The sequence below is a fragment of the Dendrobates tinctorius genome, unplaced genomic scaffold (assembly GCF_039654945.1).
Source record: "Dendrobates tinctorius isolate UK_male_01 unplaced genomic scaffold, ASM3965494v1 ptg000124l, whole genome shotgun sequence".
NCBI lineage: Eukaryota > Metazoa > Chordata > Amphibia > Anura > Dendrobatidae > Dendrobates > Dendrobates tinctorius.
In genome coordinates this window covers 2,901,118-2,912,500 of record NW_027361792.1, presented here as the reverse complement: position 1 = coordinate 2,912,500, position 11,383 = coordinate 2,901,118, and the positions used below count along the sequence as shown (strand labels likewise).

Below are 11,383 nucleotides of genomic sequence, written 5' to 3'. Positions count from 1 at the left end.
GAGCCTTTCTTCGGGAGGAATGGCACGCCGGAGCTGAGTGTCCCTTCTCCGGATGTTTCCTTCAACCATACCCAGCAAGTCAAGGAAGCTTTCCTGGGACATCCGTGTATAGTCAGCAAATTTCTCCGGGTTTTCCTGTAGCTCGCTGTACAGCGTGTGATATGCTCCACGGCTTGGCCGGAGTTCGATGATTGGATGCCTCCAAAACCTACGCCGCTGCCGTCTCTGCTGTCTCTCCCTCTCCCTTTCTTGCTGGCAACAAAAGACATACGCCTGAGACAGCGCAATGTCAAGATCCAGCTTGAAGCGGAAATTATCCAGACGCAGGTCCATCTTGACACCGGAAACAGCAGCAAAATCTGATGAATTCAGCAGTACAGGGTCTATAAAACATTCCAATGAAACACGCCCACTGGTGACCCATTGGTGGTCAAGGATTTTGCTATTGTGAAATGTCACACCTAAAAACGCATGCGCATAAAAAACGCAACCGCATGCAAAAACGCATGTAAAACGCAAGTAACACTGCGTTATTTTGACGCATCAGCGTGCGCATGAAGAAAAAAAAACGCACATTTGTTTTGCGTTTTTCTTTGCGTTTTTTATGCGCACGATGCGCTGCGCAAAAAAACGCTAATGTGAAACTAGCCTTAGAAATAACAATAAAAGTAGCAGCAATCCCCTCTCCGATCCTCCGCAGTTCCCGTTTCGATCCCTGGCGCTGCTGTCCGCTCCCATCTTGGTGCATCAGAAACGGATGAAGGCCAAAGCTCCCGCCAGGAATTGGCGGAGAAGTTACTTATTATGGCTAATTCCAGCGAGACGGGACCAACAGAGACAGGGTGGGCTCTGGAATGGCAGCTGTGGGGGATCGCTGGGGGCAGAACTTCATTTTAATTTTTCATACACATCTGAACCTATTTCAGAAGAAGTTTTGACCATCGGACGACCCCTCTAAGAGCATCGTAATAGGATTGATCCTAGCGGTTCCCACAGATTACAGCGGATCACTGAGGAACACAATGTAAGAAGCTCGTCTTACAGACATCAAATGTCCAAAGAGGAAACCGTAAAACTAGGAGGCGCGAAACAGTGAATTGTAGATATTATTACTTTGCACAGTCGTTTTCAATTAAACTTCCTTTCATACGACTTAGAGTATAAGAACATTATAGTGGCGGATACCCCCCCCCCCGGCTCGGACCTCCACTTAATCCAATCCAGAAAAAACTAGGTGTCAAAGTGTAGAGATAATGCACAGAGTGAGGTGACAGTGCAGAGATAATGCACACAGCGATGTCACAGTACAGGGATAACACAGCGATGTCACAGTACAGGGATAACACACACGGCGATATCACAGTACAAGGAGAACGCACACAGCGATGTCACAGTACAGGGATAACACAGCGATGTCACAGTACAGGGATAACACACACGGCGATATCACAGTACAAGGAGAACGCACACAGCGATGTCACAGTACAGGGATAACACACAGCGATGTCACAGTACAAGGAGAACGTACACAGCGATGTCACAGGACAGGGATAACACACACAGTGATGTCACAGTACAGGGATAACACACACAGTGATGTCACAGTATAGGAATAATAAACACAGTGATGTCACAGTACAGGGATAACGCACAAAGCAATGTCACAGTATAGGAATAATAAACACAGTGATGTCACAGTACAGGGATACGCACACAGCGATTTCACAGTACAGGGATAATAAACAGTGATGTCACAGTACAGGGATAACACAGCGATGTCACAGTACAAGGAGAACGCACACAGTGATGTCACAGTACAGGGATAACGCACAAAGCGATGTCACAGTATAGGGATAATGCGCACAGCGATGTCACAGTACAGGGATACGCACAGGGATATCACAGTACAAGGAGAACGCACACAGCGATGTCACAGGACAGGGATAACAGCGTGATGTCACAGTACTGGGATAATACACAGCTGTCACAGGGATAATACACGCAGCGATGTCACAGTACAAGGAGAACGCACACAGCGATGTCACAGGACAGGGATAACAGCGATGTCACAGGACAGGGATAACAGCGATGTCACAGTACAGGGATAATACAGTGATGTCACAGTACAGGGATAATACAGTGATGTCACAGTACAGGGATAACACAGCGATGTCACAGTACAGAGATAACAGCAATGTCACAGTACAGGGATAACGCACAGAGTGAGGTCGCAGTGCAGAGATAATGCACACAGCAATGTTACAGTACAGGGATAATGCACACAGCGATGTCACAGTACAGGGAGAATGCACACAGCGATGTCACAGTACAGAGATAATGCACACAGTGATGTCACAGTACAGGGATAAATCACACGGTGATGTCACAGTACAGGGATAACACACAGCAATGTCACAGTACAGGGATAATACACAGTGATGTCACAGTACAGGGATAATACACACAGTGATGTCACAGTACGGAGATAATACACACAGTGATGTCACAGTACAGGGATAATACACACAGTGATGTCACAGTACAGGGATAACGCACACAGTGATGTCACAGTACAGGGATAACGCACACAGTGATGTCACAGTACAGGGATAACGCACAAAGTGATGTCATGATATAGAGTTAATAAACAGTGGACTTTAACCCTGGCTTTGTGTGACATCATGAGGACTGACCTTAGCGGAGACCAGAATCTCCAGTTATTGGGATGTTTTCTGGCACTTTTCTCAGTCTGGTCAGTCCTACACAGAATATCAGCGGCTCCAAGTCTCCTCGTTCTGAACACAATGTCTTTTCTTGTCAGACTATAGGTTTTGGTTTTTCTTTACATTCATTTGTCAATACTGTTCTTACCTCGTTTCGTGTAAATCGTGTCCCGAGTTCTGTCCGTCGGCATCTTTTCTTTTCATAGTTTTGCTGCACTATCACTTGAAGGTTTGATCGCTTCTTGTTTTCTTGCAGCTCTTCTAGAATAAATACCTTCCTACAATTACTTACAAAATTAAAAAAAAAAACTAATTGCATTTAGTAAAACTAGCAAAACTGTAAAACTATAAAAGGTGAGATTAAGGTTGGTGGAGAGAAAAGCAAAGGACATAAAAGAATGGTAAGAGGATCTTCATCACACCACTGTCTCCCAGAGAGGTGGCCACTCGCCCATGACCTGGACTAGCTGATCATACAGGTGGTTCCCAAGCTGGTGAAGGGCCCAGGGTACCTGTCCCATGAGATGAGCTCTCCTTATAATCTGGCCCTGGTTGACCTATTGGTAGCACAACACTTACCTACTTTCGATGAGCAATACGTGGCCCAAACAGTGACCACCAGAACGATGGGTGGATGCCACTTCCTTTCTGGTTGGTCCACCCTTTATATTGAATGCATACTGATTCTTGCCGCCTACAGAAGAATTCAATACTACTTAGGTGCCAATCCATCCCGCCACCGGGAAGGGTCACGGCAGGCAAATCCTTCCCGCCATCATCCAGACATCCAATGATAACCCCTTTAATGTATTTTATCATATGAAGAAGCAATACCCAAGAACGTGAAACTCTCCGACCACCCAAATCTACCGTAGTTTTTTTTCCCCCACTTATTACCATTAACGAACCATCCTATTTATTGCTGACTTCCTTTTTTATTTTCGAAATGTCACATATAGAAATCCAAGACAATTTTTTTTTCATATTTTTCTACCGATCCAAAGCATAAAAGACAACAATAATCATCTTCAACGTATCTTTATAAACATTTATAAATAATACAACATGATCGCAAAAATTTGTGCAAATTCCTTCATCCAGAGTCCTATACGGCATCGACCAGACAGTCCGAGCAAGCGTCCGCGGACTATACCTTGTGTTTTGGTTTATGTAAACATTGTAACACCCTCCGCAGCCATACAAGAGAGAAGAAACTATTGTGACGATTGGGGGGGCAAGGAACCAACTAAATCTACGGAAGTTAGCTTGATGGGGTTATGGCCGAACAACCAATGGCTTTCCATAAAATGTTTCCCTTCGAAGCCTCGCTCACGTACCCTGCATTGCTTTGTGTTGTGGAGAACAGTATGGACCTTTTTTATGACACTTTTTGTATTGAACTGAACTACTAAAACATTTTCAAGTTTCGCGGCGGTATAATCCCCCATTTTGTTTCATGTGCTTTATTATCTCTTCCTTGGTAGTGCAATTTTTTTTTTCCCCCCTCCAGATGAAGAAGGGAAATCTCTTATAAAAAAAAATATACTTTCCAACATAATTGTTTCCGTTGTTGGCAATTTCTCGAGTCTTTCGTTACCATTAAATTAACCATCACAAAAAGGGGGTAAAAGATCTGTCCTCGATGAGGCTGTAGGAAAGGTTCCTTAAGTCCTGGGAAGAAGTCACAGTTTTGTAGCCCAGTTGCGCCAGAACTTGTCGACAGGCGTTCTGGGTGAATTCTACAATGTCATACGACAATGTTAGTCTCCAGCTTTCCGCGGTGGCGGCAGAGTTCCTTACTGTTCCGTATTTGTGTCTGGCGGAGGACTGATCTCCTCGGGTGTTATTGAGGATCCATCTTTCAACATTGGCATCCAGTGGAATCCCCACGAAGTCATAGATCTCTTCCATCTTTTTCATGGGTTTCCTAGCCAGATCTTCGTATCTCAAAAGCATGTATCGACCCTTTAACCAAAGCGGCCTGCTTAAACCTGTAGACACTGAATTTAAAAAGTCCTCACACACTGTTGTCAGCTGGGTTGAGTCTAAATTGTATGGTCTACGGCCAGTGGCCCTCCAGATCCTCCACAACCTATATGTGTCTCTGAATGTCTCACTACGAGAAGCTAATATGCCTCTTGGGTCCCTTACCAACTGGATCACCTTTAAGTTCAGCCTGGGATCTTCCACCAGTGCTCGTAGGTCATTGACCTCTGGGACACGCACTGTTTTGATGGCCACATGTCCGTGCTCTTTGCAGGATTCCATTGCCAGAGTCAGATTTAAGTTACCACATTTCTTAACACAGTCTCCCTCTTCGAGGTAAATATCGGTGGGTCCCAGTGCATCACAGACCGGGGGGGAGCACAGAGCTTTGCTGGCTCCTCTTCGGAATAACCTGTCTGTACTATGGTTTGTTGGCTGCGGCTTTATGTAGTTTTCCATAAAATACAAGTCACAGTCATAAAGACTTCGTAAAAGGTCTCTGCTTGCACCCAACATCACTCGCCTATCCGTGGCACTCTTACTAGGAGTCATTTTGGGTATAAGTGTATACTGAACGTGGTAAAGTGGCTCAAACAAGTAGAACACATCCGTGTGTTGGTTAAACAGTTGTCCGACAAAAGAAGATCCACTGCGAGTGGTCGCCAAGATGAGGACGTGAGTCTTTTTCGAAATATTAGAAGTTATCAACTGACCATCTTCACAGAGACGATCAGGAGATTCTGTTGGGTCTTGTCCAGGGCTACAATTATTTGGATTGGGGATTGGGCACATGTGAAAGGATTTGGTGGTAAAAGTCCGAATGGCTGTGTACTGGATAGCAATTGAGGCTAGCGCTAGTAAGAGGACAGCCTTCCAAGAACATTGCATGGCTGGAAACCGTCATTGAGCCTCGTCAATGGATTCTGTTGATTACTTTACCTATAGAAGACACAAAAATATTTAATTACGTAAAGAAAATACAACTCAACTATTATATAAGTCATCGATACGGCAGCTTAATAGTAAGAGGTCTCCACATGGGTGTGGAAATCCCAGGTAGTCAGTCACCTGCTGCCTGTGACAGGGCAATCCCTATAGAAATCAAAGTTCCTCTATCTGCCAAACAGCTTATGAAGACACCTACAAACTAGAGCAGTGCACCCCATGCATTAAACCAAGGTTTCAGCATTGGGACAGCCATCTCCTTTGGTCAGCTAGAGGCCATCTGACCAGCATCCACATCAGGCACCTTGCTGGAAATAACAGAAAACCTTTCTGAGTGTAAAAGCACAAAAAAAGGTCGAAGAGAATTTTGCACAAAAATATCCAATTTTTATTATCAAGTCAGAGGAAACACTAAAAATCGAGGCAATTGGGGAGTAATAAGCAAGAATATAGCTATAAATTATATTCCTAAATTGATTTGCACATAGAAAAATCAAACGAGATTATGTATAAAACACTATGGATAATCCATGATGATAAACGGTGAAACGCGCGTAGAGGCGGCAGGCTGGGGGTCCATTACTGCTTACATCATGTGAGTTATGGCTTTTTGCTCTTGCACCTTAATTTTTTGTTGCCAAATTGCTCACCATGTTATTTGATGATTTTGGAGTTTTCATCAGATTAATTTTTGATACCCACTTTGGGAAAAATTTTGTTTAACCTTGGTGGAAAATGTGTAACTGCAGCAAAGCAAACTGTGCTACATAATTTATATGCTGTATAATTATTACTACAGGAGATACATGTAAATGTGGATGATTCGGAGTTCATGCTTTGGTGTACAGTCTGTGCAGTGGGAAGGCTGACTTATGGAGGTCACAAAACAATGAGTGGTCGAGAGCTCAAAAAAGAGAAGACTGCTAAGGAAGAAATATGGAAAGTGTCTCTAGAATTAGAAATGAGCCCTCACTGGCTACCTGCTCGTGATTCCAGAAGTGGAGAAACACTTTGATTACAATTATTAACTCTGGCCAAGTACTATGATAAAATGACCGGAAGTGATCGACAAGGTGAATGACTATGGCCTGTGATAAGCTCCGCAATGGCTTCCTTCAGACAACCTCTATGGGCTGTTGTGTCCTGCATCTGTGAGGACTCAGTATGGACTGCTTCTGTGATAGAACAACTGTGGACTGATGTGAGTGCGATATACTGCAAGGTATGCAGTGATAACCCTCCAAAACCATGGTGTGTTCGTTGCTGAAAGAAACCGACTGCTGTAACAGCAATAATTATAAGACTGTTCCTGTAAATTACTGATTATTGTTGCATGGAGGTTGAAGCACATAGTATTGTAACGTCCAAGCTCTGTGCCATAACATAATAATGTAACTGCCAAATTCTATGCCACAGTACAGTAGTGTAACTTCCAAGCTCTGTGCCACAGTACAGTAGTGTAACTTCCAAGCTCTGTGCCACAGTACAGTAGTGTAACGGCGAAACTCTGTGCTACAGTACAGTGGTATAACAGCCAAGCTCTGTGCCACAGTACAGTAGTGTAACGGCCAAGCTCTGTGCCACAGTATAGTAAGGAACAGCCAAGCTCTGTGCAACTGTACAGTAGTGTAAAGACCAAGCTCAATGCCACAGTACAGTAGTGTAACTTTCAAGCTCTGTGCCACAGTATAGTAAGAAATGCCCAAGCTCTGTGCCACAGTGCAGTAAGGAACGGCCAAGCTCTGTGCTGCTTTACAGTAAGGAACGGCCAAGCTCTGTGCCACAGTACAGCAGTGTAATGACCAAGCTCTTTACCACAGTGCAGTAGTGTAACTTCCAAGCTCTGTGCTACAGTATAGTAAGGAATGGCCAAGCTCTGTGCCACAGTACAGTAGTGTAACTTCCAAGCTCTGTGCCACAGTACAGCAGTGTAACTTCCAAGCTCTGTGCCACAGTACAGCAGTGTAACGGCCAAGCTCTTTACCACAGTGCAGTAGTGTAACGGCCAAGCTCTTTACCACAGTACAGCAGTGTAACGGCCAAGCTCTTTACCACAGTGCAGTAGTGTAACTTCCAAGCTCTGTGCTACAGTATAGTAAGGAACGGCCAAGCTCTGAGCCACAATATAGTAAGTTATAGCCAAGCTCTGTGCCACATTATAGTAGTGTAACAGTCAAGCTCTGTGCTATAACATAATAATGTAACTGCCAAACTCTATGCCACAGTACAGTAGTGTAACTTCCAAGTTCTGCACCACAGTATAGTAAGGAACGGCCAAGCTCTGTGCCACAGTACAGCAGTGTAAAAGCTCTGTGCCATAACATATTTCTGTGGCCACCAAGATCCTGCTATTGTTTTACTGTCAAGCTCAGAGTCTCAACATTGACACTTTTGACATTTGACCATCGAGAACGGTGTCTACGTGGCTGTGTAACCATGAAGCGTGCTCCCTCATTGAACGACTGCAGCCATTAGATTTGCCTTTCTTCCTTTGAGTAAAACAGTTCGATTCCAACTTTGCCATGTCTCTGTCTTTCTTGAGCTTGGAGCCTTGCTGAGAGTCAAATGGCCACATGTACCTTCTGAGCCACGTAAAGTAGCCTCATTGAATGTCTTGGTGACTTACGGTATGTGGGAAAACCACAAAAAGAGGACTAAAAATGCTCCAAAACGTCAAAAAAATGTGGGAACATATATACACAACATATCTAAGGGAGAGACAACACGGTGCACTTGGCCACATAGCCAAAATTCCTACACGTGCTGTGGCCAACGGCCTCAGATTCTGGAGACACTCCACCTACCAGGACACCGGTGTAGAAAGGAGGCTTCATAGTTTCCTCCACCATTAATTGCCTCTGGAACTCCTAATCCTTGTTACAAGATATTTTGTAACTTTTCGACAAGACTTTGTGATGGTCTTACTGATAACATTTTAGTTTAGAGTCTTCAACTCCGCAACAAGGAACAGAAGGCCCCTTGTGCGGCGGCCGCTCCTTCTACGGCCTTGTTATATTCCTCCATGAGACTTGCACATGAAAAGATTTCAGTTTTATGGATTACGAGCCATGGAGAAGACTCGTTTAATGGGTAGAACGAAAAAAAAACCTTTTCCTCCTTGCAAAGGAATCAAATTCCCATCAACTTGGAGGTAATGAGATGCTCTTCTCACTTCTTACTTGCACTTTCATATGAAGGAATATTTCAGGCTGCCCCAGTAATATCCCCATCTTATCCAGAATATCAAGAGGCCACGTTACATCCGGACCGTCACTATGGCACTAAGCGGTTTCGCAGGATTGCTATCTATTTGTATCATTTTACTGCACTGAAATCACTAAACTGAAAATTTTGATTATATTTTCGGTCTGGAATTGAAGATGTGCAGGCGATAGCTCTGGTTCTCCAGCGTCTGCTGTGCCTCGATGGAAGGACGGAGCGTATATGGAACAAGACTCATCGACACCGAAGAATATGCACATCAGTGAGAAATGTCCGAGCGTTCTTATAAAAAAAAAAGTCACTGGATAATGACGAGCACGTAAAGCAGAATGTCACAAGGTCTACACACAAGTCACTGAGCTCGCACCCAGGGCACAGGTCCTGGTACCAACACACTGGGCATGACCCAGTCTCATCATAACCTATCCAGAGGTCTAAAAACAAAACACAGGATAGATGAAAAATGTGTGAAAGCTGGAAGATGGCAGTCCGACTGCCGAGTACCCAACTATCCAGAGAATGTGCAGCCCAAATCCCCAGTGTGTGACCACCTCCTATAGACAGCGACTGGAGCGGTAGTGAGCATGTGCGACCACCTCCTATAGACAGCGACTGGAGCGGTAGTGAGCATGTGCGACCACCTCCTATAGATGGCGACTGGAGCGGTAGTGAGCATGTGCGGCCACCTCCTATAGACAGCGACTGGAGCGGTAGTGAGCATGTGCGACCACCTCCTATAGACCGTGACTGGAGCGGTAGTGAGCGTGTGACCACCTCCTATAGACGGTGACTGGAGCGGTAGTGAGCGTGTGCGACCACCTCCTATAGACGGTGACTGGAGCGGTAGTGAGGGTGTGCGACCACCTCCTATAGACGGTGACTGGAGCGGTAGTGAGGGTGTGCGACCACCTCCTATAGACGGTGACTGGAGCGGTAGTGAGGGTGTGCGACCACCTCCTATAGACGGTGACTGGAGCGGTAGTGAGCGTGTGCGACCACCTCCTATAGACAGCGACTGGAGCGGTAGTGAGCGTGTGCGACCACCTCCTATACATAGTGAATGGAGCGGTAGTGAGCGTGTGCGACCACCTCCTATAGACAGCGACTGGAGCGGTAGTGAGCATGTGCGACCACCTCCTATAGATGGCGACTGGAGCGGTAGTGAGCATGTGCGACCACCTCCTATAGACAGCGACTGGAGCGGTAGTGAGCATGTGCGACCACCTCCTATAGACGGTGACTGGAGCGGTAGTGAGCGTGTGACCACCTCCTATAGACGGTGACTGGAGCGGTAGTGAGCGTGTGCGACCACCTCCTATAGACGGTGACTGGAGCGGTAGTGAGGGTGTGCGACCACCTCCTATAGACGGTGACTGGAGCGGTAGTGAGGGCGTGCGACCACCTCCTATAGACGGTGACTGGAGCGGTAGTGAGGGTGTGCGACCACCTCCTATAGACGGTGACTGGAGCGGTAGTGAGCGTGTGCGACCACCTCCTATACATAGTGAATGGAGCGGTAGTGAGCATGTGCGACCACCTCCTATAGACAGCGACTGGAGCGGTAGTGAGCATGTGCGACCACCTCCTATAGATGGCGACTGGAGCGGTAGTGAGCATGTGCGACCACCTCCTATAGACAGCGACTGGAGCGGTAGTGAGCATGTGCGACCACCTCCTATAGACCGTGACTGGAGCGGTAGTGAGCGTGTGACCACCTCCTATAGACGGTGACTGGAGCGGTAGTGAGGGTGTGCGACCACCTCCTATAGACGGTGACTGGAGCGGTAGTGAGGGTGTGTGACCACCTCCTATAGACGGTGACTGGAGCGGTAGTGAGCGTGTGCGACCACCTCCTATACATAGTGAATGGAGCGGTAGTGAGCGTGTGCGACCACCTCCTATAGACAGCGACTGGAGCGGTAGTGAGCATGTGCGACCACCTCCTATAGATGGCGACTGGAGCGGTAGTGAGCATGTGCGACCACCTCCTATAGACAGCGACTGGAGCGGTAGTGAGCATGTGCGACCACCTCCTATAGACGGTGACTGGAGCGGTAGTGAGCGTGTGACCACCTCCTATAGACGGTGACTGGAGCGGTAGTGAGCGTGTGCGACCATCTCCTATAGACGGTGACTGGAGCGGTAGTGAGGGTGTGCGACCACCTCCTATAGACGGTGACTGGAGCGGTAGTGAGGGTGTGCGACCACCTCCTATAGACGGTGACTGGAGCGGTAGTGAGGGTGTGCGACCACCTCCTATAGACGGTGACTGGAGCGGTAGTGAGCGTGTGCGACCACCTCCTATACATAGTGAATGGAGCGGTAGTGAGCATGTGCGACCACCTCCTATAGACAGCGACTGGAGCGGTAGTGAGCATGTGCGACCACCTCCTATAGATGGCGACTGGAGCGGTAGTGAGCATGTGCGACCACCTCCTATAGACGGCGACTGGAGCGGTAGTGAGCATGTGCGACCACCTCCTATAGACCGTGACTGGAGCGGTAGT

The 11,383-nt window shown here is 46.7% G+C and overlaps 1 protein-coding gene across 9 annotated transcripts in view; it reads right to left on the bottom strand.

Annotated features, from left to right (window-relative positions):
- Window positions 1–3,745: 3,745 nt before the first annotated feature.
- Window positions 3,746–11,383, bottom strand: part of CHST1 (carbohydrate sulfotransferase 1) — a 176,507-nt gene continuing 168,869 nt past the window's right edge. For all 9 annotated transcript variants that reach the window (XM_073541716.1, XM_073541719.1, XM_073541717.1 and 6 more), the window contains one exon: window positions 3,746–5,648. In XM_073541716.1, the coding sequence (XP_073397817.1) occupies window positions 4,335–5,597 (1,263 nt within the window). In that variant the 5' untranslated portion in view covers window positions 5,598–5,648 and the 3' untranslated portion in view covers window positions 3,746–4,334. The remainder of the gene's footprint in view (window positions 5,649–11,383) is intronic.